The 27364-nt window shown below is 41.7% G+C and overlaps 1 protein-coding gene across 2 annotated transcripts; it reads right to left on the bottom strand.

The window, feature by feature from the left end:
* Window positions 1–144: 144 nt before the first annotated feature.
* On the bottom strand, window positions 145–27002 carry LOC124015244 (transcription factor 20-like). Of its 2 annotated transcripts, none has more exons than XM_046330320.1 (6): window positions 26508–27002; window positions 4987–13498; window positions 4705–4798; window positions 4459–4522; window positions 3542–3642; window positions 145–1871 (listed from the first exon to the last, which is right to left on the bottom strand). In XM_046330320.1, exons 2-6 carry the CDS (start codon window positions 10678–10680, stop codon window positions 1855–1857), a joined length of 5970 nt encoding a protein of 1989 aa, XP_046186276.1. In that variant the 5' UTR covers window positions 10681–13498; window positions 26508–27002; the 3' UTR covers window positions 145–1854. The 2 variants fall into 2 exon arrangements, with proteins under 2 accessions (XP_046186276.1, XP_046186277.1); XM_046330321.1 differs by having other exon boundaries at window positions 4473–4522.
* Between the last annotated feature and the right edge of the window lie 362 nt (window positions 27003–27364).

Here is a 27364-nt window from a genome sequence, read left to right as displayed (position 1 = left end):
AAGACAATATGGCCACCATGCTTCAACCAAAATGTAGCTGCAGGGCACAGTTCTCAAGCACATTTCTGACATTTGGGTTCTGAATGACATTTGTGACTGAATGACATTTGTGACTGAACGCATCACTCACACTTGGGTCTGATATGTGGGGCCAGATTTAATCCTCACTTGGAATATAAAGTGAACCTGAGGCTCACTGTCAGCGGTACACAGTTTAAATCACAGCAAGAGTGAGAAGAGTGTGTGCGTGTGAGAGAGAAAGGGACTGAGGAGAAAATGAGTGACAGAATGAAAGGAGAGACTATCTGGCTGAGAGAACTGAGAAAGGATCTTCCTCTCCAATAAAAACAAATTAAGAAATGAAAAATGAATGGCTTAAAAGGACAACAGTACAATGTGAAATATTCAAAAGGATAGCATTCTTTGAAGCATTTAGTAAGTAGTTCATATACATATTGACAGGTTTCTAATACAGCATCTTTTCAATATCATAATTGTTTTCTTTCAATTCAACATTTTTTTTTTTACAAGTACAATAATAAAAAAATGATAGACAACACCACGTACGACTCACTTGTTAAGTTTATGGCAACGCTTCTATTGAATGCATTTAGCATCTCTTGATCCATATCTTAAGTGTCATTGAGAAATGAACCTATTAAAGTACTTAGGATATACTGACTCCTCGTTCCACAGTAAAGGTGGGGACTCCCAGTCCCAGTCATTCCAAAAACCCTCTAGATTCCAAAAGGTTTTGGTAATGCTCGTTAGAATTTTGTCAGCCAAATGTGACTTTCTTTTCACATAAAACCCCACCCATATACTGAACAAGGTCCACCACAACGTCAACACTTGGTTTACCTGTCAAGTGACGTCTTCTCCCAATCGACATGGTCAAAGATGGCAGGCATGCATTAGTCAATATTGTGATCTCCTCCTGTCAGGGTTCAATTGTTCTCTCAGCACATTATGAATATTTAGTTTGAAAAATAAGATCATGTCCATTCGATTTTCATGACTACTATCTGTACCGTAAAAACCCCAAGGATGAAAAATAAGAACACTTTTCAAAGGACCAAAAATGGACACTCAAATCCACATTTTCACACACATTCACTCTTATACATTCGCACTTTGAAAGGCAACCAATGTCCATTCTCCAAGGCAATAATGTCTTTGTGGCAACTCTGCCATGACATTCCAAATGATGTCATTCTGGCACCTCCCTCTCCAGGAATGATAAAATATCCGATGTTTGATAAATGTTAACAAAAATATAAATGGCGATAAATCTATTTCAGTAAATACTGATGCGGATACAAAATAATAATGATAACTAAAATAATGATTATGAAGATTATGATAAAATACTACATGAAGTAGATACATTGCCTCTCCTTTCCAACTATAATGTCAACTTTTCACCCCAACCCTCTCTTATAGTCCTCTGGGTGGGTTGTTCCCAATACTCTGATTCATAACATTTGGACAAAAAAAACATGATAGATAAAATGACTAGAGCCATGATGGAAAGAAGAGTTTGAGAGTATTTCCAGAAATGCAAAGTTTGCCTAGAGAGGCTGTTTGTTTCTTTCAAGAGGAAGTTCCTTTCTGTTCCGTCACTCGCAATGTCTCGTTCTGTCCCACCGTGGTCTTCCTTTTTAGTCTTCCTCAGCGTTGCTTTGATCTGTTGTTCTTTTTAAAGTAAGGACTTTTTCATTTTTCTTAAATGTTTTAAAGTTCATTCCTGTTCAGAAATGTTACAATCCTCTCTTTTTTCTCCGTCATCATAGTCCACCCGTCAAAAGATGCACGTCCCATCCTGTTTAGGGCTGTTTGCTTCACTGACAATCCTCATCGTCCAAACATACCTAGGAAAGGATACAAGAAGCAAGTGTGTATTGACACCAGGGATTACACAACCCTGTGTGTGGTGGAAACAGTGGGCATCTCCAAATATATGATCAGAATACTTTCTTAAAAAACGTTGTGTTACCTTGAAGCTTATGATATGAACAAAAATAATAAGCAGCCCTGGGCTAATAAATATTGGGCTTCATTTTTGACAGACACTTTTTTTGGTTTAACAATTAGCTCATTTGAGGATAATTTGGGGGGATATGAACACAAACAAATAGAACAGGGTGCTCAGTCTCATACCAAACAAATAGAACAGGGTGCTCAGTCTCATACCAAACAAATAGAACAGGGTGCTCAGTCTCATACCAAACAAATAGAACAGGGTGCTCAGTCTCATACCAAACAAATAGAACAGGGTGCTCAGTCTCATACCAAACAAATAGAACAGGGTGCTCAGTCTCATACCAAACAAATAGAACAGGGTGCTCAGTCTCATACCAAACAAATAGAACAGGGTGGTCAGTCTCATACCAAACAAATAGAACAGGGTGCTCAGTCTCATACCAAACAAATAGAACAGGGTGCTCAGTCTCATACCAAACAAATAGAACAGGGTGCTCAGTCTCATACCAAACAAATAGAACAGGGTGCTCAGTCTCATACCAAACAAATAGAACAGGGTGCTCAGTCTCATACCAAACAAATAGAACAGGGTGCTCAGTCTCATACCAAACAAATAGAACAGGGTGCTCAGTCTCATACCAAACAAATAGAACAGGGTGGTCAGTCTCATACCAAACAAATAGAACAGGGTGCTCAGTCTCATACCAAACAAATAGAACAGGGTGCTCAGTCTCATACCAAACAAATAGAACAGGGTGCTCAGTCTCATACCAAACAAATAGAACAGGGTGCTCAGTCTCATACCAAACAAATAGAACAGGGTGCTCAGTCTCATACCAAACAAATAGAACAGGGTGCTCAGTCTCATACCAAACAAATAGAACAGGGTGCTCAGTCTCATACCAAACAAATAGAACAGGGTGCTCAGTCTCATACCAAACAAATAGAACAGGGTGCTCAGTCTCATACCAAACAAATAGAACAGGGTGCTCAGTCTCATACCAAACAAATAGAACAGGGTGCTCAGTCTCATACCAAACAAATAGAACAGGGTGCTCAGTCTCATACCAAACAAATAGAACAGGGTGCTCAGTCTCATACCAAACAAATAGAACAGGGTGCTCAGTCTCATACCAAACAAATAGAACAGGGTGCTCAGTCTCATACCAAACAAATAGAACAGGGTGCTCAGTCTCATACCAAACAAATAGAACAGGGTGCTCAGTCTCATACCAAACAAATAGAACAGGGTGCTCAGTCTCATACCAAACAAATAGAACAGGGTGCTCAGTCTCATACCAAACAAATAGAACAGGGTGCTCAGTCTCATACCAAACAAATAGAACAGGGTGCTCAGTCTCATACCAAACAAATGGAACAGGGTGCTCAGTCTCATACCAAACAAATAGAACAGGGTGCTCAGTCTCATACCAAACAAATAGAACAGGGTGCTCAGTCTCATACCAAACAAATATTTGTCTTTTCAAATCCTTCAGAGTTGTAACATTCATTTCGGTGCCCTCTCGCACGGTCGCACCATTGCCTTTTAAAAACGTACCGATCCTATACTCCTGCGTCTCCTCCTCCTCAGTGTCTCTCTCAGCCTCTCTCAGACTGCTCAAGGTACACAGATTTAGCTGGCTGGCTGCTCTGGGGAAACTGCAGAATATAAGAGGGGGTGGGGGAGGTGCAAAGGAGAGAAGGTCATTCAAGTGGTCATATGTTTCTTAACTATCGTGGCAGAATTGAGTTTCTTAACTATCGTGGCAGAATTGAGTTTCTTAACTATAGTGGCAGAATTGAGTTTCTTAACTATCGTGGCAGAATTGAGTTTCTTAACTATAGTGGCAGAATTGAGTTTCTTAACTATAGTGGCAGAATTGAGTTTCTTAACTATCGTGGCAGAATTGAGTTTCTTAACTATCGTGGCAGAATTGAGTTTCTTAACTATCGTGGCAGAATTGAGTTTCTTAACTATAGTGGCAGAATTGAGTTTCTTAACTATAGTGGCAGAATTGAGTTTCTTAACTATCGTGGCAGAATTGAGTTTCTTAACTATCGTGGCAGAATTGAGTTTCTTAACTATCGTGGCAGAATTGAGTTTCTTAACTATCGTGGCAGAATTGAGTTTCTTAACTATCGTGGCAGAATTGAGTTTTTTAACTATAGTGGCAGAATTGAGTTTCTTAACTATAGTGGCAGAATTGAGTTTCTTAACTATAGTTGCAGAATTGAGTTTCTTAACTATAGTTGCAGAATTGAGTTTCTTAACTATCGTGGCAGAATTGAGTTTCTTAACTATAGTGGCAGAATTGAGTTTCTTAACTATAGTGGCAGAATTGAGTTTCTTAACTATAGTTGCAGAATTGAGTTTCTTAATAACTATAGTGGCACATGAGATAAAGGACTTTAAAATATATTAACACAATGAAGTCACAAATATTTGGTTTCCCTAAGAATGATATAATAACCAACCTCTCCTTTTTTACCTTGTGCTTCGGACATCGTAGTGAAAAGTTATCTTCATTCAGAGAGCAGTCTGAGGAGAGGTGAAGGAAAAGTGATACAAATGACATAACCATCAACTCAGAAAATGATAACACTCAAAATAATTGGGTACTATTGTAGTTACAGTGGGCAGCGGTAGGTAAGGTTTAGGGCACAGCATATGAGTCATGAGATTTAACATTCGGTATTAAGGAAATGTTTTGCTGCTCTTACCTGCATCCATGGCACACGGGTAGTGATATCTCAGTGTGCAGCCTTTGCTGTAACAGCCGAGGGTTGAGCCAACCATTTCACAATATGAGCAGACCTGAAGACAGACAGACATAACATAGAGAATAACAGAAGGCAGTGAAAAAAAACAACAATTAAACGTATAACTGTGGACGTCTGAGAACTGCTTTCAGGTATATTGAGCTGAAAAGAATATCTATATATAGTAACTAATATCATTACATTGTAAACTGTATAGACGTCAACAACAAGAAGATGACTCACTGTGTCTCTGGCACCATCTAGTGCCTCCTGTAGGCCATACAGTCTTCCATTGACCAGGTAAACCCCACTGGTCCAGACCATGCATGCCTCATGCACCCACAGCTCCTCTGGGTCCATAGGCATCTGAGGAAGTTGGGCCAGCTGTGCCAAAGGCCCAAGGGAGTCTAAGGTTGGGGGAGGGGGCTGGAATGGCAATGAGGCTTTGCTGTTGGATGGCACCATTCTTGGGGAATTCTCACTGGATTTCTGTCTCCTTTTAAATCTCGGGTGCGACGTCAGCTTTCTGTGTTGTGGCCTTTGTTGAGTGTCTTCTGTCTGCTGTTGCTGGCATGGTTGGTTTTGCTGACTGTAAGTGGGCTCATTCTGAAGTTCAGGTTGTTTCCTTAGCTCAGTAATTGGTTTTAACTCTGGAGGCATGTCCCAATTAAGAACTGTTGTCTTGTTGGTGGTGGTTTTAGCAAGTTTGCTGGCCAGATAAAGCATCTCCCCTCCACCTGCTGGAGAGGCAGTGCCAACAGCAGTGGCAGGGGAAGTTGTACTTGTCTCTTGACTGAACATGCAATCACTATAAGTTGAGGATTTGATCATTGGCACATCTTGCAGTTCAGGGCCCTGGGTGGTCAACACATTTGAAATGGCGTCTAGATTTTGCACATTTCTACTCATCCCAGTAGTTACAAGACTCTGTCGAATCTGGGGTTGATTCTTGGGAAGCCTCGTAGCATATTCAGGAGGGTAGTAAGGTCCATAGAGATCCCCAAGGTTTTTGTAATTGGCCCATTTCTGGCACAGGCAGCAGAGAAGACGGCCAGAATGAATGGATTCAGTAATCACAGGGCCTGGTAGAAGGTACTCAGATGAAGGTAGAACCTTTCCTGCCTGGAGGGCAGAGTCTACATCCTCCAGTTCCCTCTTCTCTTTGACCCTCTCAATTTCTCCGTCTCTCCTAGGCAGTTGAGACAAAAGAGCTGAGGTCAAAAGAGCTTCAATACCACTACTGCTTGCTTTCCCTCCAACCGCTCCACGCTCTCCCTTCATCTTTTCCTCTTCACCATTCACAATTGTGCACACGGCTCCTATCTCAGCTACTTTCCTCTCCACATGTATGTATGGAGCAAAGGCACACTTGCTATTATCAGGAAAAACTCTGCTGTTTTCAAAATGTTCCCCTGCTCTTGTAGCCGCTTCCAGGTCATCTTTGGCCGCCGCTGCTGCTACTCCTCTTCTCCTCCTCCTCTGCCTGCCTCTTGATCCCACTACCTCACTTTCATCTTTCACCCCCCCTTGTTTCTGGCAGACTGATATCACCTCCGGCTCTGGCTGAGTGTCCTCACTTTCAGCATCCACTTTTACTGCTTGGGTCAAGACTGGTGGAATCTCAGGAGGAGTCATTTTCTGATCAGTTGGAGGAGTGACTGATGGGGCAGAGGCTGTAGTGCTAGGGCTTGGGTCTACCTGTGGGCTAACAGTTGCAGGAGAATGAATGGGTGGGCCAGACAGAGCACTTGGGCTTGCATTCTGTGCCTGGGCCTGGGTGGCTTGAGCACGTTTTTGCTTATTCACACTTCCAACAGGCCTTCCCTTCTTCTTGCCTGATGGGAAATAGCCTTTGGGTACAGAATTGTCTGATTGTTTGGAATCTTGTGGTGACCCTGTCATTGCCAAAGATGACCTTGGAGAAGTTTGATGTGGCTGTCTTAGTAAGTGCCCTTGAGCCTGACTGTGGTGTGGTGGGGTGGTTCCATAATAGTCACTGCTACTGTAATCATCAAATCCAATCCCAGTTTCTTCAAGTTTTTGTCTCAGAAGGTTAGCAGCAGATTGTTCACCTCTTCGAGTCTCAAGTTGCTGGTAAGTATTAGTGAAATGTTGAATATCAGACAAGGCAGATGAAGAAGGTGGGGGGGAGCCCTGTACTGGACAAGGTAGTGGTGGAGGTGGGGGTAAGGGCCCTAACAAGGTGAAGTCAGCGGGCATCTCTTTATCTCTATCACCAGTACTAGATGCTGCAGTCCCTAACCCAAAGTCAAAGTCTGGCTGCAAAGGTCTTGTAACAGTTCCTGTGGTGCCACGTTTAAGAACTTGTGATGTCTGGTGAGGATCACAGGGGTATGCGGTGGGAGGTAACGGTCCAGTCTCATCAACCCCTCTGTAGGGCATAATGTCACTTAATGAGAGACTTTCATCGAGATAAGGTAAACATTCCTCTTCGTCCTGTGTGTCAGTAAACTGTGACATTTCAGTGTGAGAAAATCCAGCAAAATCATTTGAGTCAACATCGGTATGGCCGCTGTTAGTAGATTTCTTTACATTTGGTGTAATTTTCTGAACAATAGCCTCCAGTTTCAAACCTCTCCCTTTTCTTGGAGGCAGACTCTTCTTACCCTGAACAGGTGAGGAGGATTGTGAATAAGTGCTTTGTCCAGGTGTGGGACAAGGAGTGTTAGGCGAACCAAGTGTAGTTATATCTGAACTGGATGAGTCATCGTCATTTTGGAGGCTGGATTCAGAGTAGGTCAAAGGTGAGTGATATGAACTAGGGGCACTCCTTTGCTGTGATACATCCTGATGCTGCCTCTTGGCAGGGATAGGGGAAATGAAAGAACGAACTCTCCTCCTCAACATTAACGGATTAGTGTCCCCAGAACCCCCAGTTCTATTTGATCGATGGCTCTGTGGCATCACAGAATTGACATTGCCACCAGTACTGGGACCAACTGTTTTCATGGAATTAGGTGTTGGATGGAGTGATTTAAAGATTTCTTCTGTAACCACTTGGGAGACAGGTGATTCAAGAATGTTGGAGACTGGTGGAGCTGTTGGAACCAATTGGGGGGCAACAGACCCAAGAGGAGCAGCAGGAGGTGGCTGTTGACTTCTCTGGTAAGGATCCCCCTCCAACATCCCCACACTCTCTCTACCAGAGTGTGTTGACTCCCACATTTTCATGTCATAGTAAGTGTTCTGATGAGGAACTTGCTGTTTAGCAAACGGTTGGCGATTGTGCAAAATGTCAGTTGGAGACTGCATCCTTTGTCTCTGCTCTGAATGACTGAGTTTATGTCTACCTGGAGAAGTACTGGACTGCATCAGATCCTTGGTGGGTCTATTAATGGTAGCTGCCCAATCAAGCCTGTCATCCAAGTCATGAGCATGGAGGTGAGTATACATTTGTAATTTGTTTGCGGATTGTGGGTTTTGTAAATTAACTTGGGGTGAGTGGTAGGGATTGTGAAAATGGGGGTTACGTGGCATCATATTGCCCTCTCTTGCATCACCAAACCTGGAACCAGGAAAGCCACTGGCATGCCCTGCAGATAAATCTACACCATGTGGGTATGACTGATGTCTTGATGGTGGAGACAGAGGGTTGATGGTAGAGGGATAGTGAGAGGTTTGCTGCAGATGTTGAGAGGGCATGGTGGTGGTCAAATCAATCTTACCTCTTCTAAGAGGCTCGGCATTCATAACCACAGATGGGTGTAAAGCCTTGTTATGATGCTCAACATCAGTTTCCTTGGTTGTAAGACCACTATGATGGACAGCCTCTGCAGTCTCCTTTGATGCTACCTTCACTCCAACCTCTTTTTCATCTCCTAACTCCTTACTGTTCCCTAGATCATTTGTTGATGGCAGTTGGATGACAGAGGCACCAATTGGACTTTTTCCCCGCTCTCTTTCACGTTCCCCATCCCTTTCTGGTGTACAGCGGCGATTGGGACAAACATCACATATGACAGAGCGGCGCTCTTTAGATGGAGGTAAAAGGGAGGACGTCAACATTTGAGACTCAATTTGACCTATGGTTCCAACACTGCCCGCTAGCGGCTCGGTTTCCTGCAATAGGAGTTCCTGTACAGCTGATGATGAGCTGGGCAGACCTGAAGGGGGTTTCCTGTGAGGTAACGAGTAGTCGGCTAAATTGATGTGTTTTGGTGGAGGTCCAGACAAGAACTCTGTAGACTGTGGCATATGGCTCAGGTGACGCTGCGGTGTTGCCATTTTATTTCTCTCTGAAGAAGCACTGTGAGATCCCTTAGTATCTACTCCTTCAGACCTCAAGGAGGATTGAGGTGATTCTGGTACAATATCCGATCCAGGCCCCTGGCGCTGATTTAGTTGAAGAGGCTTTCCAGGGCTGGTCATTCGGGAGGGGTGGGAAGTGACCTCTCCAACTCCAGTTTGGGTTCTCATACTTTCAGCCATGCCATAAGGATGCCTGGTTTGGTACTGTTGCCGAGTCATATTTTGAGCCTGGAGATGGGCAGTTAGTGCCTGTTCAGATCGCCCATAGCGCCGGTCTAAGTGATAACCCTGTAGAACCTCCTGCAAGAGGCTTGGAAATGGATGCTGGAGTTGAGAATTATCATCATGTCCTCTTGCTCCTGATCCTTCTCTTCTCCTCACTGATCCCTCAACTGTAGTACCCGCGACATCCTTGGTGTGTTCAGGGGCATAACTGGGCTTAGGCTGATGGAAGCCTTGATACCTTGAATTTGATCCTGTTACACTCCCTGGACTAGGTCTCCCTCGGTTCTTCAAACCCATGGCAGCACCATGTGGTGACTCTTGGTAACCATATTTTTGAGGACCTGAGGGGGGATGATTTTGAGGGACAGACCGCCCAAAGTTAGATTTCTGGGGAACTTCATGATGAGAGGAATATAGACTCAAATCCATTCCTTCCTCCCCATTATGACGACTAGACTCTCTAAAGAAGCTGTCTGAATGTTTCTCCTCTATGCAGTTGTCTTGTGCACATGTAGCTTTTTCTGGACGATTTACCTCACAACGAGTTGACACAATAACACCCACTCCACCAGCATTTGTCTGTTCCTCAATATTTTGATCTTGATTGGAGTTGTCCAAATCTCGTGTCTTACATCGTTTTCCGTCCTTCTCATCCCCCTTTTTGTTACGGAAGGAAGATCGATCCAATTTATTTTCTTTGTCCTGCCCATCTTGTCGCATGTGTCCCTCTCGGGTCTGCTCTCTCGGGTCTGCACCATGGGTGCCTTTTTCAATCATCCCTCCACTTTCTTCTTTAATTCCTTCATATTTAATTTCCCTTGTTTTCCTAAGCCCATTTTTAGTATTCACATCAGTGGCACCAGGCTCAGAAACACAGTTTGCGTGGAACTGAGGAGCAGGAGAGGGAATGGGGCATGAGGGAGTAGACGAAACAGGAGGGCGAGAATGTACGCTTGGACCAGGCTCAGCAGATTGAGGAGCAGAGGAGGGAGATGACAATGAAGGTGTCCGGGTTTCAGTTGTCTTTCTTTCAGAAACATCTGATGGATTCAGAGATTGTTTTGTAGAAGATTCCGTGAACATCCTCTTCCCTTGTGAAACCTGATCACTCTTTCCAGTATGGGATTGGTTTTTACTTGAACCCATTGATATCTGACTCTGAGATGGAGGAGGATAGGAGCCAGTTGGTTCTGATCCACTGCTTGTGCCACTCATCTGCCGCATTCTAGATTTTCCCCCCTCAGAAATCTGCTCATCGCGTTCCTCTTTGGCCCTTGATGATACTCTTTCGGACACCAGAAAAGGAATCTTCATCACCTCCAGCCTCCGAGCTAGCACCTTCACCACCACCAATCCCACTGCTTGAGGCAGCACTGACACTTCGACTCCTTGGTTGAGTAGAAGGAATGGCTTGTAATGCCTGCAGCATTTGACTTTGTCCATCTTTCCCCCTTCTATGTGACATTAATGTGTCAGTGAGAAGCATATGTTGCACTGTATTGGGTAAATTCGCTACCTGTGATGTCAACGCATTTAGACTGTTCAAGCCAGGATCTTGCATGAGTTTGTCAAGAGGAGAAGATGAATAGACAGACGAGGATGACCCTTCTTCATGTGATCCTTTTCCTGTACCTGCAGCCATTCTGCTTCGGTTTGAGACTAAGTGACCACCTCCAGCGCTTGTATTCAGACCAGTAGCTTTGTTACTGCCACTGCTGCCACAACTACTGATGCTGCTGTTGGAGTTGGGTGTGGGACTCAACTGAGGCAAAGTCTGCAATAAGCGACCACGGCAACTACGAGGATTTGGGGGAGGAGGATGTGATGGAACATGTGGGGGACATAAAGGGTTCCCATGACCTTCTGAGACACCCATCAATGGGGAAGGTGAGGAGCTACAACTGGGAGACTGCACTGCAGAGGCAGCTGGAGAGGGGTTAGATATTGGGCTGAAGTTTTGGTTAATCTGGCCCTGTTGGGGTTGAGAGTGCATTGGTGATTTGGAGATTTCTTGACACGGTTTTTGAGGCATTCCGGGATTGGTGGATTGGTGATGTTTAGAGTATACAGAACCTGGTGGAGGGGCATGATGCTGCATTTTGAGAGAGTTGTAACCTACTCCTAAATTGTGCTGAGAATTGCGGTCCTGGAGGGTGGCTTGTTTGTGGAGTGGATGAGTTTGTGGGGAGTATGAGGGGTAACTTGAAGAGTGGTAACTCTGTGTAACATTCTCCAGTGATCCAACATTGTTTGTTGTAGCTGAACTTGAAATTGAGTTTGAATTAGAGTTCATATTTGGAGAGCTGTTGACTTTAGGTTCAAATCCACCACCACTGCTGGCCCCATCATGATATCTCTGTGGTGGGGAGCTGTACATTCCTGATGACCCTGTGGATGCACTACCCTGTGGGGAGTAGTGTGAGAACTGTGGAGGCATTCTGTGTCCAGAGATGGGATAAGTCCTATGCTGCTGTCCATGTTGCAGAGCTTGATGGGCGGGGTAATTCTGTCCATGTTGGCGGTGCTGCATCTGAGGCCCCGATGCTGGCTGCATTGCAGGGTTCTGACCCATTTTGTACTGATGGGAGGGGGAAAATGCTCCAGCACCACTGCTGCCACTGCTACTACCACCTGAGCCGGCCGTCGAACCATAGTCCAAAGGATAGGGAGACATCATCCCGGAGGAGCTCGTTCCAGCTTGTCTGTACTGCTGAGGTATATGTCCATCCATATTTGAGTACCCAAAACCTGCCCCATATGCCATACCTCCTCTTCTATGTCTGTCCTTTCCAGCCATTGCAAAATAATAATCTATTGTTTCCTTTTGGTAAGGGTTGCTACTACTGCCACTGTGAATATTACCGTGTGAAGATTCCCCAGCTCTGTTTCTTGCATCATAAGCAAGCATATGGCCAGCCTGACTAGGGTGGTGGTGCCCTCGATGGAGTAGGTGTCGACTGTGACTTTGAGGGTTTAGGGGTGTTTGCTGTTGCATCCCAGTGTAGTCGTCTGTCATCCTTGGGGATATCTGGGGATCCGTTGATGGTGGTGGGTAAGAGGAGCCACCTCCACCCCTACTAGTAAATCCAGGAGGAAGAGCTGGAGGTGCTGGACTGTTGGGGAAATTCTGCATGTTTTGATTAATTTTTACAAATTGTTTGAGGGAATGTTTTTTGTTCTGTAATGGCAGTTACTGTGTCAGTTGACTTCGTAGGCTTGCAGTTAAAGGATGGTGGAGAGTCCAACAAAGTCCAGCAGAGTTGAAGCAAGTCACTTTATCACAAATGTTTTATCACACTTGTAGCAGCAATCGAAGATGAAGTAAATACTGAGGCTTGGGCAGAAAATGACCAGTAATTTTCAATTAGATGCGACTAAAGAACTTCTGAAATCTGCTGATAATGTAAAGTAACTCCATTATAGGTGTAATAGTTGGAGAGCTGAGTTCAAATTACAACTAAAGATCCGTTTTTCTGTACTAAATGTAGTAGCGATTTCAAAGTTAAAAGGATATGATACAGATGTTGCAGTTTGGCACTAAATGTGAATATATCAAGTGCAAGAGAGACAACAGCACTTGAAATAATAGGCAACAGCACGTTCCACTGTATAAGAGCACAGGCAAACAGAGTTAAGATAAAATTGCAGTGGGATTCAATGGTGTCCCATGTGCAAAAACTTTTCAAGAGTAACCGAGTCACTGCCTTTTAGACTGCTGGACTGCCATTGCAGAAATTATTCAGTTCTGGCAGGAGTAGCATATGTGAAACAAGAATTCTTCCCTCGTGTAGGTTTGCATGTATTTGACTAGTACCTGTGTAGAAACATCCTTAGAAATGCTTGCCTGTACTTTCATCCAATGTCTCAAACCAAAAGGGGGGAAAAGATCCACTGACATTTGTGTGTTCTTGTTGAGATTAATACTTTTTGAAATGATCTTTTTTTTTGTCATTCCCTTAGATTTGTTGACGTATGTAGTTGGATTGTAGAAAAGTCTTTGGTCTCCAGTTTCCCCCAACTTTAGTTCTTCTTCACCAGTGTTTATCTTGGTGCTCTTCTATATCTCCAACATGTTTCTGTCTTACCTCATTTCCTTTTTCTTTCAATCATTATTCAAATTGAACGTCTCCCACACCAATGTCCAAAAGTAAGGTTTCCATTTAATCAGCTTCTTCTTGTTTTTCTTTTGCAGTTTCTCTCCAGTATTTCCATCCATGCGAGTCCATCTCTCTTCAGTTGTTTACAGGAGCTCTGTGGAAATCTGAAAGAACAGAAAAAGAAACTAAAATAACTGTGTGCCACAACGACCACATAGCCTATACTGTACATAGGATATTACATCCAAAGATTCTGTGTGGGTTTTTGCTGACAAAGTAAGTATAGTGTGTTTGTTGTTAACCATTGCATAACCCCTTACTCTTTCTCACAGTGTTCCTTAACTTATACCACATGGTCTATTTTAGTATTGTACTAACTGTAGGTCTTACTGTACAAATAGTCACATACAATGGGGCAAAAAAGTATTTAGTCAGCCACCAATTGTGCAAGTTCTCCCACTTAAAAAGATGAGAGGCCTGTAATTTTAATCATAGGTACACTTCAACTATGACAGACAAAATGAGAAAAGTAAATCCAGAAAATCATATTGTAGGATTTTTAATTCATTTATTTGCAAATTATGGTGGAAAATAAGTATTTGGTCAATAACAAAAGTTTATCTCAATACTTTGTTATATACCCTTTGTTGGCAATGACAGAGGTCAAACGTTTTCTGTAAGTCTTCACAAGGTTTTCACACACTGTTGCTGGTATTTTGGCCCATTCCTCCAAGCAGATCTCCTCTAGAGCAGTGATGTTTTGGGGCTGTTGCTGGGCAACACAGACTTTCAACTCCCTCCAAAGATTTTTTATGGGGTTGAGATCTGGAGACTGGCTAGGCCACTCCAGGAACTTGAAATGCTTCTTGCGAAGCCACTCCTTCGTTGCCCGGGCGGTGTGTTTAGGATCATTGTCATGCTGAAAGACCCAGACACGTTTCATCTTCAATGCCCTTGCTGATGGAAGGAGGTTTTCACTCAAAATCTCACGATACATGGCCCCATTCATTCTTTCCTTTACACGGATCAGTCGTCCTAGTCCCTTTGCAGAGAAACAGCCCCAAAGCATGATGTTTCCACCCCCATGATTCACAGTAGGTATGGTGTTCTTTGGATGCAACTCAGCATTCTTTGTCCTCCAAACACAACGAGTTGAGTTTTTACCAAAAAGTTATATTTTGGTTTCATCTGACCATATGACATTCTCCCAATCTTCTTCTGGATCATCCAAATGCTCTCTAGCAAACTTCAGACGGGCCTGGACATGTACTGACTTAAGCAGGGGGACACGTCTGGCACTGCAGGATTTGAGTCCCTGGCGGCGTAGTGTGTTACTGATGGTAGGCTTTGTTACTTTGGTCCCAGCTCTCTGCAGGGCATTCACTAGGTCCCCCCGTGTGGTTCTGGGACTTTTGCTCCCACGGGGTGAGATCTTGCGTGGAGCCCCAGATCGAGGGAGATTATCAGTGGTCTTGTATGTCTTCCATTTCCTAATACTTGCTCCCACAGTTGATTTCTTCAAACCAAGCTGCTTACCTATTGCAGATTCAGTCTTCCCAGCCTGGTGCAGGTCTACAATTTTGTTTCTAGTGTCCTTTGACAGCTCTTTGGTCTTGGCCATAGTGGAGTTTGGAGTGTGACTGTTTGAGGTTGTGGACAGGTGTCTTTTATACTGATAACAAGTTCAAACAGGTGCCATTAACACAGGTAACGAGTGGAGGACAGAGGAGCCTCTAAAAGAAGAAGTTACAGGTCTGTGAGTGCCAGAAATCTTGCTTGTTTGTAGGTGACCAAATACTTATTTTCCACCATAATTTGCAAATAAATGTATAAAAAAATCCTACAATGTGATTTTCGGGATTTCTTTTCTCATTTTGTCTGTCATAGTTGAAGTGTACCTATGATGACAATTACAGGCCTCTCTCATCTTTTTAAGTGGGAGAACTTGCACAATTGGTGGCTGACTAAATACTTTTTTGCCCCACTGTATAATCTGCAATTACAATGAATCAGGAGTCAACGTGTCCAACTTTATAACATCATACTGTAATTACACTATAGGCCCACTTGCCGATGTAACTACCATGTAAATAAATACACAGGTATTAGGGCACTTGCTGTAAAGTGGTATCAAACTAAAATGTGCAAAGCCACAACTATATGATTTTGAGGGGCAACATTTGTCCAGACGTCAACAATATAGCGTATTTGTATTGTGTGTGTCAACTGCCACGTTTGTTCAATTCCTGATAACACATTTAACTCAAACATCCATCCAATGAAAGGCACTAGAGTAGAGGGTAAATCACTTCTTGACCGCATCCTTTTTGATTTAAACAAAACTTTCCATACATGTTTGCCCATGGAATAAGTGGTCATGAAGTTACTTTTTGGACCTGAATGCCAAAACATTCAGGAGATAGAGGTGATCAAATTTGACCCATTTTGCATCCCCCAACACAACCAAGAGACATTAGGTTAGGGACGATACCAGTTTGTTAGTACCGCAGCAAGGGGGAAAAAAAACACAAAGTGGATTTAACAGCCCTAATGTTGGAAACAAACATCCTTATGTTGTCATCCAGAGTCACATGTTTTTATTTTCCAAGCTATAGCACACAATATTTGACATACAACAGGTTTTTAAAGGAGCGAAGAGTTTTGCAATATTGCGATACTGGTATCGTCCCGGCCCTATGAGACATCCATGTCTTAATCACTGGAAATGATCAACGGTTGAGTTTGATATAATTTTAAAAGCTTACAAACAGGGTTGTCTAACTATTTTATAATTTCTTGGAGAAAGAAAAACTAAATTAATTATTATTTGTTGATGCTTAGACCCCACTTGACATCATCTGAAGTTTGTGTGTTGTGCCCGCCAATGGTTGAGACACAACATGCTATTGAATACAGAGTGGGTGTCATTTAAAGCATAGAAATGTAATTCATAGAATGACTTATCTCTTCAAGACCACTGTAATTTAACTGGTACACCATTGAAATTGAAATTACATTTGTACTTCTAATTACTACCACAAAGATGGCCGCTAGTCCACCCACCGGCAAATGTCAACTTAACTGGTCATGTATATTCTATTATCTATATTTCTATGGTTTTAATAGGTTTCCTATGGAGGATTGACAGTGTTATTTAAACCAACTTATATTCCCATTCAAGTCAACATTCTCTAATGTGTGGACCTCCAACCATGTTTGTGGTACCATTTGAAAGTCAAAATGTCTATTTGTTTTATACATTTATCAGACAAAACATGACACCCACCCTGTATTCAAGAGCATGTTGTGTCTCAACAGATGGTGGGCACAACACCAAAACCTCAGATGATAATTAGAGAAATCAATCAATTATTTAAAAAACTGTTTGACAACCCTGTTTGTAAGCTTTTAAATATCAATCTCAAAACATTTATCGTTTCCAGTGAAAGCAAAATAGGTCGGTCAACTTTGACCACATTTAATGACATTTTATTTAACCTTTATTTACCTTTGACCACATTTATCTCTTGAATGTTTTGCCATTCAGGTTTAAAAAGTCACTTTCTGAGCAGTTCTACAATGGGCAAATATGTATGAAAGGTTTCGTTCAAATCAAAAGGGCTGCTGTCAAAAAGTGAGAATTCAAATGGATTTACCCAGAGGCCTAGCAGCATGAAGTCAAAACAGTGGCACAATAATGTCAAAATCACAATGCATCCATGTAGGCCTACATGGATTGTACATGATTACAAATCATCTTATAAAGCTGTGGTAAACCAGCCATGTGGTTTCTTATCACATCACTAAATTAATAAACAGGTGAGGTATAGCTCAACGTAAATGTTTTTAACAGCTTTCTAAGGCATTCAATCAACAGGGACTCGAATTATGCGGTGACGCCACTTTGATGGGGTCATCATTCATGAGGGGCCAATGTAACACGTCTATTGTCTGTTTTAAATACACACTGTACAGTGCTTAATTGACCAATTGCTTGCAGCCAACTTCTGTAGTCTTTTGTAAAAGTGTAATTTGTATAGCCACGGCCTTGAACCTTAGTCACTGTTCTCGCCATCTACCACCTGGTACTCTACCCTGCAACTTAGAGACTGCTGCCCTATGTACAGTCATTGAACAATGGTCACTTTAATAATGTTTACATACTGTTTTACCCACTTTATATGTACAGTGCCTTCAGAAAGTATTCACACCCTTTGACTTTTTCCACATTTTGTTGTGTTAGACTGAATTTCAAATGGATTAAATTGAGATTGGCCTACACACAACACCCCATAATGTCAAAGTGGAATTATGTTTTTAGAGATTTTTTACAAATTAATTAAAAATGAAAAGCTGTAATGTCTTGAGTCCATAACTATTCAACCCCTTTGTTATGGCAAGCCTAATTAAGTTCTGAAGTAAACATTTGCTTAACAAGTCACATTATGAGTTGCATGGACTCATTCACTATGTGCAAAAATAGTGTTTAACATATACTTTTTTTATGCCTACCCCATCTCTGTACCCCACACATACATTATCTGTAAGGTCCCTCAGTCTAGCAGCAAATTTCAAATACAGATTTAACCACAAAGACTGGGAGGTTTTCCAATGCCTCGCAAAGAATACAAATATTGCAAAACATGCATCCTACTTGCAGTAAGGCACTAAAGTAAAACCGCAAAAAAAAGTGGCAAAGAAATGAACTTCCTGAATACAACATGTTATGTTTGGGGCAAATCTAAAAACAACACATCACTCTTCATATGTCCAAGCATGGTGGTTAGCTGCATCATGTTTTGGGTATGCTTGTCATTGGCAAGGACTAGGGAGTTTGAGGGTATAAAAATAAATGGAATAGAGATACGGACAGGTAAAATCCTAGAAGAAAACCTGGTTCAGTCTGCTTTCCAACAGACACTGGGAGACAAATTCACCTTTCAGCAGGACAATAACCTAAAACACAAGGTCAAATATACACTGGAGTTGCTTACCAAGACCACATTGAATGTTTCTGAGTGGCCAAGTCGCAGTTTTGACTTAAATCGTCTTGAAAATCTATGGCAAGACTTGTAAATTGCTGTCTAGCAATGATCAACAACCAACTTGACAGAGCTTGAAGAATATTATAAAGAACAATGTGCAAATATTGTACAATCCAGGTGTGCAAAGCTCTTAGAGACTTACCCAGAAAGAGTCACAGCTGTAATCGCTGCAAAAGGTGGTTCTAACATGTATTGATTCAGGGGTGTGAATACTTATGTAATGGAAATAATGTATTTAATTTTCAAATAATTTGAAACATTTCTAAAAACATATTTTCACTTTGTCATCATAGGTTAGTGTGTGTAGATGGCTGTAACAACTACATGTGGAATAAGTAACAACTAAATGTGAAATAAATCAAGGGGTATGAATACTTTCTGAAGGATCTGTACATACTGTATTCTAGTCATGGCTCATCCTATATAACTACTGCTGTACACACCTTTTCTATTCATATACTGTCTTTACACACCATTATATATAAACAGTTGAAGTCGGAAGTTTACATTTTACATTACATTACATACAAACACTTAGGTTGGAGTCATTAAAACTAGTTTCTCAACCACTCCACAAATTTCTTGTTAACAAACTATAGTTTTGGCAAGTCAGTTAGGACATCTACTTTGTGCATGACAAGTAATATTTCCAACAATTATTTACAGACAGATAATTTCACTTATAATTCACTGTATCTCCAGTGAGTCAGAAGTTAACACACACTAAGTTGACTGTGCCTTTAAACTGCTTGGAAAAATACAGAAAATTATGTCATAGCTTTAGAAGCTTCTGATAGGCTATTAACATCATTTGAGTCAATTGGAGGTGTACCTGTGGATACATTTCAAGGCCAACCTTCAAACTCAGTGCCTCTTTGCTTGACATCATGGGAAAATCAAAAGAAATCAGCCAAGACCTCATGAAAATAAAATGTAGACCTTCACAAGTCTGGTTCATCATTGGGAGCCATTTCCAAATGCCTGAAGATACCACGTTCATCTGTACAAACAACGGAAGTATAGGGACCACGCAGCCATCATACAACTCAGGAAGTAGATACATTCTGTCTCCTAGAGATGAACGTACTTTGGTGCGAAAAGTGCAAATCAATCCCAGTACAACAGCAAAAGACCTTTGAAGATGCTGGTGGAAACAGGTACAAAAGTATCTATATTGACAGTAAAACAAGTCCTAATATTGACATAACCTGAAAGGCCGCTCAGCATGGAAGAAGCCACTGCTCCAAAACCGCCGTAAAAAAGCCTAAATATGGTTTGCAACTGCACAAGTGGACAAAGATCGTACTTTTTGGAGAAATGTCCTCTGGTCTGATGAAACAAAAATAGAACTGTTTGGCCATAATGACCATCGTTATGTTTGGAGGAAAAAGGGGGATGCTTGCAAGCCGAAGAGCACCATAACAACCTTGAAGCAAGGGGGTGGCGCCATCATGTTGTGGGGGTGCTTTGCTGCAGGAGGGACTCGTGCACGTCACAAAATAGATGGCATCATGAGGAAGGAAAATTATGTGGATACATTGAAGCAACATCTTAAGACATCAGTCAGGAAGTTCAAGTTTGGTCGCAAATGGGTCTTTCAAATGGACAATGACCCCAAGCATACTTCCAAAGTTGTGGCAAAATGGCTTAAGGACAACAAAGTCAAGGTATTGGAGTGGCCATCACAAAGCACTGACCTCAATCCTATAGAAAATGTGTGGGCAGAAATGAAAAAGCGCATGCGAGCAAGGTGGCCTACAAACCTGACCCAGCTCTGTCAGGAGGAATGGGCCAAAATTTGCACAACTTATTGTGGGAAGCTTGTGGAAGGCTACCTGAAATGTTTGACCCAAGTTAAACAATTTAAAGGCAATGTGACCAAATACTAATTGAGTGTATGTAAACTCCTGACCCACAGGGAATGTGATGAAATATATAAAAGCTATTATTCTGACATTTCACATTTTTAAAATAAAGTGGTGATCCTAACTGACCTAAGACAGGGATTTTTTTACTCTGATTAAATGTCAGGAATTGTGAAAAACTGAGTTTAAATGTATTTGGCTAAGGTGTATATAAAGTTAAACTGTGTTATATAAAAATATACACACAGTGCTGTGAAAAGGTATTTCCCTCCTTCCTGATTTCTTTGCACATTTATCACACTTAAATGTTTCAGATCATCAAAACAAATTTTAATATTACACAAAGATAACCCAAGTAAACACAAAATGCTGTTTTTAAGTGATCATTTTATTTATTAAGGGAAAAAAAGCTATCCGAAACCTTCATGTTACAAAGTAATTGCCTCCCCCCCCCTGTTAATTAAGTCAGTTAAGAACAAATTCTTATTTTCAATGACGGCCTAGGAACAGTGGGTTAACTGCCTGTTCAGGGGCAGAACAACAGACTTGTACCTTGTCAGCTGGGGGATTTGAACTTGCAACCTTTCGGTTACTAGTCCAACGCTCTAACCACTAGGCTACCCTGCCGCCCCAATCATGAATTAACTGTGGTTAATCACATTTTTGGAAAGCTGAGTTCAATTTCACTAGCCACACCTAGGCATGATTACTGCCAGACCTATTGAATCAAGAAATCACTTAAATAGAACCTGTCTGACAAAGTGAAGTAGGCCAAAAGATCATGCCGCGATCCTGAATTTCTTTGGAACAGATGTGAAACAAAGTAATTGACATCTATCAGTCTGGAAAGGGTTACAAAGCCATTTCTAAAGCTTTGGGACTCTAGCGAACCACAGTGAGAGCCATTATCCACAAATGGAGAACATTTGGAACACTGGTGAACCTTCCCAGGAGTGGCCAGCCTACCAAAATTACTCCAAGAGGGCAGCGACGACTCATCCAAGAGGTCACAAAAGAACCCACAACCACATCTAAAGAACTGCAGGCCTCACTTGCCTCAATTAAGGTCAGTGTTCATGACTCAACCATAAGAAAGAGACTGGGCAATAATGTCATCCATGGCAACAAAAAAAAATCTTGATGATCCCCAAGACTTTTGGTAAAATATTCTGTGGACTGACGAGACAAAAGTTGAACTCTTTTGAAGGTGTGCGTCCCGTTACATCTGGTGTAAAAGTAACACAGCATTTCAGAAAAAGAACATCAGACAGTCAATTATGGTGGTGGTAGTGTGATGGTCTGGGGCTGCTTTGCTGCTACAGGACCTGGGCGACATACTGTGATTGATGGCACCATGAATTCTGCTCGCTACCAAAACAAATCCTGAAGGAGAATGTCCGGCCATCAGTTCGTGACCTCAAGCTGAAGCGCACTTGGGTTCTGAAGCAGGACAACGATCCAAAACACACCAGCGAGTCCACCTCTGAATGGCTTCAAAAAAAAAAGTGAAGGTTTGAGTGGCCTAGTCAAAGTCGGGCCTTGAATCCGATTGAGTTCCTGTGGCGTGACCTTAAAGGAGGTTCATGCTCGAAAACCCTCCAATGTGGCTGAATTAAAACAATTCTGGAGAGAAGAGTGGGCCAAAATTCCTCCACAGCGATGTGAAAGACTCATTGCCAGTTATCGCATAGGGCCATGAAGGTTCGGATAGCTTTTTTCCCTTAATAAATAAAATCATCACTTAACTGCATTTTGTGTTTACTTGGGTTATCTTTGTGTAATATTTAAATTTGTTTGATCATCTGAAACATTTAAGTGTGACAAATGAGCAAAAACATTAATCAGGAAGGGGGCACTTTTCACAGCACTGTATATGCTGGAAACGGCAGATTTTTAATGGAATATCGCGTACAGAGGCCCATTATGAGCAACCATCACTCCTGTGTTCCAGTGGCACGTTGTATTAGCTAATCAAAGTTGATCATTTTAAAAGGCTAATTGATCATTAGAAAACCCTTTGCAATTATGTTAGCACAGCTGAAAACTGTGGTTCTGATTAAAGAAGCAATAAAACTGTCCTTCTTTAGACTAGTTGAGCATCTGGAGCATCAGCATTTGTGGGATCGATCACAGGCTCAAAATGGCAAGAAACAAAGACCATTCTTCTGGAACTTGTCTGTCTATTCTTGTTCTGAGAAATGAAGGCTATTCCATGCGAGAAATTGCCAAGAATGCGAGAAATTGCCCTTCACAGAACAGCAAAAACGGTCTCTAACCAGAATAGAAAGAGGAGTGGGAGGCCCCAGTGCACAACTGAGCAAGAGGACAAGTACATTAGTGTCTAGTTTGAGAAACAGACGCCTCACAAATCCTCAACTGGCAGCTTCATTAAATAGTACCTGCAAAACACAAATCTCAATAGTGAAGAGGCGACTCTGGGATGCTGGCCTTCTAGGCAGAGTTGTAAAGAAAAAGCCATATTTCAGACTGGCCAATAAAAATAAAAGATTAAGATGGGCAAAATAGCACAGACACTGGACAGAGGAACTCTGGTTAGAAGACCCCCCCTTTGTTCAGGGACACATTATTCAATTTCTGTTAGTCACGTCTGTTGAACTTATTCAGCTTATGTCTCAGTTGTTGAATCTTGTTATGTTCATACAAATAGTTAAGTTTGCTGGAAATAAACACAGTTGGCAGTGAGAGGACATTTTTTTTTGTTGCTGAGTTTATGTACAGTACAAGTCAAAGGTTTGGACACACCTACTCATTAAAGAGTTTTCCTTTATTTTTTCTATTTTCTACATTGTAGAATAAAATTGAAGACATCAAAACTATGAAATAACACATATGGAATCATGTAGTAACCAAAAAAAGTGTTAAGCAAGTCCAAATATTTTTTATGAGATTCTTTAAAGTAGCCACCCTTTGCCTTGATGACGGCCTTGCACACACTTGGTATTTTCTCAACCAGCTACATGAGGTAGTCACCTGGAAGGCATTTCAATTAATAATAATAATAATTAACAGGTGTGCCTTGTTAAAAGTACAATAATGGAATTTCAAATCAAATCCAAATCAAATTGTATTTGTCACATACACATGGTTAGCAGATGTTAGTGCGAGTGTAGCGAAATGCTTGTGCTTCTAGTTCCGACAATGCAGTAATAACCAACAAGTAATCTAGCTAACAATTCCAAAACTACTACCTTATAGACACAAGTGTAAGGGGATAAAGAATATGTACATAAAGATATATGAATGAGTGATGGTACAGAGCGGCATAGGCAAGATACAGTAGATGGTATTGAGTGCAGTATATACATATGAGATGAGTATGTAAGCAAAGTGGCATAGTTAAAGTGGCTAGTGATACATGTATTACATAAGGATGCAGTAGATGATATAGAGTACAGTATATACATATACATATGAGATGGATAATGTAGGGTATGTAAACATTATATTAGGTAGCATTGTTTAAAGTGGCTAGTGATATATTTTACATCATTTCCCATCAATTCCCATTATTAAAGTGGCTGGAGTTGAGTCAGTGTGTTGGCAGCAGCCACTCAATGTTAGTGGTGGCTGTTTAACAGTCTGATGGACTTGAGATAGAAGCTGTTTTTCAGTCTCTCGGTCCCAGCTTTGATGCACCTGTACTGACCTCGCCTTCTGGATGATAGCGGGGTGAACAGGCAGTGGCTCGGGTGGTTGTTGTCCTTGATGATCTTTATGGCCTTCCTGTGTAGGTGTCCTGGAGGGCAGGTAGTTTGCCCCCGGTGATGCGTTGTGCAGACCTCACTACCCTCTGGAGAGCCTTACGGTTGTGGGCGGAGCAGTTGCCGTACCAGGCGGTGAAGTTTGTGAGTGCTTTTGGTGACAAGCCAAATTTATTCAGCCTCCTGAGGTTGAAGAGGTGCTGCTGCGCCTTCTTCACGATGCTGTCTGTGTGGGTGGACCAATTCAGTTTGTCTGTGATGTGTACGCCGAGGAACTTAAAACGTACTACCCTCTCCACTACTGTTCCATCGATGTGGATAGGGGGGTGTTCCCTCTGCTGTTTCCTGAAGTCCACAATCATCTCCTTAGTTTTGTTGACGTTGAGTGTGAGGTTATTTTCCTGACACCACCAATTTCTTTCCTTCTTAATGCGTTTGAGCCAATCAATTGTGTTGTGACAAGGTAGGGGTGGTATACAGAAGACAGCCCTATTTGGTAAAAGTCCATATTATGGCAAGAACAGCTCAAATAAGCAAAGAGAAACGACAATCCATCATTACTTTAAGACATGAAGGTCAGTCAATACGTAACTTTTCAATAACTTTTAAAGTTTCTTCAAGTGCAGTCGCAAAAACAATCAAGCGCTATGATGAAACTGGCTCTCATGAGGACCGCCACAGGAAAGGAAGACCCAGAGTTACCTCTGCTGCAGAGGACAAGTTCATTTGAGTTACCAGCCTCAGAAATTGCAGCCCAAATAAATGCTTTACAGAGTTCAAGTAACCATCCCATCTAGTTTGTGCTTAGTGGAACTATCATTTGTTTTCCAACAGGACAATGACCCAACACACCCCCAGACTGTGTAAGGGCTATTTGACCAAGAAGGAGAGTTGATGGAGTGCCGCATCAGATGACCTGGCCTCCACAATCACTCGACCTCAACCCAATTGAGATGGTTTGGGATAAGTTAGACCCCAGAGTGAAGGAAAAGCAGCCAACAAGTGCTCAGCATATGTGGGAACTCCTACAACACAGTTGGGAAAGTATTCCAGGTGAAGCTGGTTAAGAGAATGCCAAGAGTATGCAAAGCTGCCATCAAGGCATAGGTTGGCTACTTTGAAGAATCTAATATATATTTGGATTTGTTGAACACTTTTTTGGTTACTACATGATTCCATGTGTTATTTCATAGTTTTGATGTCCTCACTATTATTCTACAATGTAGAAAATAGTTTTAAAAATCAAGAAAAACCCTTGAATGAGTAGGTGTTTTGTGGTACTGGTACTGTATATGTATTTATATTCCATTCTCTGACATTGCTCCTTCTGATATTTCTGAATTTCTTTATTTGTGTTTTTCTGGACTTTGTGTGCATTTTTATAGATTTTTTTTTTTACTGCTATATTTTAAAACACTGCTGGATTTCTCTGCACCTGCAAATCTGTTAATATGACCAATAATATTTTATTTGAATGATAATTGGCAGGTTTCAATCGTGACAGTTAAATGATATCGTTACATTTTGTCAGTTTCGTTTTCCATGTCAGTTTATTACTACATCCAGTAGCCTAATAGGTTTGGGGTTGAATACTTTTGGACCAATATTACTCCGTTTTATTGACTGTAATTATAATGTTGATGGTGGGGACGTGATAATAAATTAATTATGGTATAAAATGTTGTCATTAATTGAATGCTAGCTACAACATGACAGTTTATGAAGAAACAACAGCCGATTCGATTAGAGACAAATGACGCTTTTATTGACACCACAGTGCTGTCACACCAGGTGTTAAACGTAACCACTGGCCTCACGCACTGTAAACAAGTTGTCTGTAGAGTTATAGGCCAGGACAGAAGTAGGTTGATGAACCACGTCCTCTACTCAACCAATGCCATCCATGGCACATAGCTAGATATTATGATGAAGCTAGCAAAAACTGTGGATAGTGAATAACATTGAATAGGACGCTAAATGTTTAATATCAGCTAGCCATTTGAGCACACACTGTATTTTATTTCGTTAGCTACGTTAGTTGCAGACCAAACTATGCGCGAGCAGCTACTATAATCTAGATAGTAGTTTCATGTTGACGTTAGTTGTAGCTAATATTAGCTAGCTAGCACGTTTAACGTTAGCTTCATGCATCACAATTAGTGGGTGCTGCTGGACTAGCTAGGCTATAGAACCCCATTTGCGTCATTGCAAATTCTGTTTTGAGTTATTTTGCTGCAATTTAGCTACGTTAGCTATCCTGATAAAATAGATTTGTGCACAACGAACACAATTAGCTAGCTAACTAGCAATGTTATCTACCTGGTCTGTCCAATAATCATAATAGGACGAGCAGGCAAGCAGCTTACAAAAGAGGGTGATTAGGTGCAGATGTTAGATATACAGCAGTGGTAGGTGGCTAAGCATATATAACGCTGAATAAAGCGGATGCTGCTGAAGACACTATTCCCCCCAACATGTAATTTCCCCTTACTAAACGCAGAGAGAAACAAAACAGAGACACTCTTTCAATGCATACGTTACCTGGGAACGCTTAAGGCCCCTCGAAGAGTAAAAGGTTGTTTTGTGACACTCCCGCTGCTCTGGCAGGAAACCCCGGTCTTGAGTCGACTGCTCCGCCGCTTTTCCCTCACCCTCTGTCGTCTTGACAACCCCGACCAGCGGCGGTGAGTCGGGGGCCCCGTCACAATCAAATCCCTGGCCTTTCCTCCAATTTTCCCTTTCTTTTGTCCTCACCTCCACAAATTATGAGAGCACAATCGGGGTGCCTGTAGGTCCCGTAACCAGTGAGGTCCATACACCCCCTCCCCTCTTGTTCCCTCTCCTTTCCCTCTTTCACACACTGTTTAGGTGAAGCCACCTAGCTCGAGCTCAAATTAAACGCATTGCCAGTGTCACCGCACTAACTACAACTAATAACTATAAATCTCAAGTGCCTATTTCCATGATACGTACATCGTATAAAAGCATGCATATATCCGTAGACCTATTCGTTTTCCTGTTACTGTTTTTTTTGCTACTGAAAGACCGCCTTGAAAATGCATACACTCATATTCCTGCACCCCCTCCCTCCTCTCTTCTCATCTCTTCACATCACATCCCTCCATCTCCCCTGCTTTCCCAATATTTTCTACTTAATGATTTTTTAAATATATATATATATATACATTGAGTGTAAAATATTACTGTTTTGAATCACTGCAATTTTGTTATCTTTGCTCTGGGGTTGAGTCTTTCAATCAGTCTCTTTGTTCTTATTTCATCCAAGTGCATGATTACTGAATTCACTACAAAGGAACCCATAAAGAGACGTGACAGTGGTTGAACGGTGTTAAGAAAATGGGTTTAATAAAGATACAGACAGCATACTGGTTGATGTG

The sequence above is a fragment of the Oncorhynchus gorbuscha genome, linkage group LG26 (assembly GCF_021184085.1).
Source record: "Oncorhynchus gorbuscha isolate QuinsamMale2020 ecotype Even-year linkage group LG26, OgorEven_v1.0, whole genome shotgun sequence".
In the NCBI taxonomy this organism is placed as follows: domain Eukaryota; kingdom Metazoa; phylum Chordata; class Actinopteri; order Salmoniformes; family Salmonidae; genus Oncorhynchus; species Oncorhynchus gorbuscha.
Note: the sequence above shows the minus strand (reverse complement) of the source record. Positions and strands in the feature narration are given on the sequence as shown.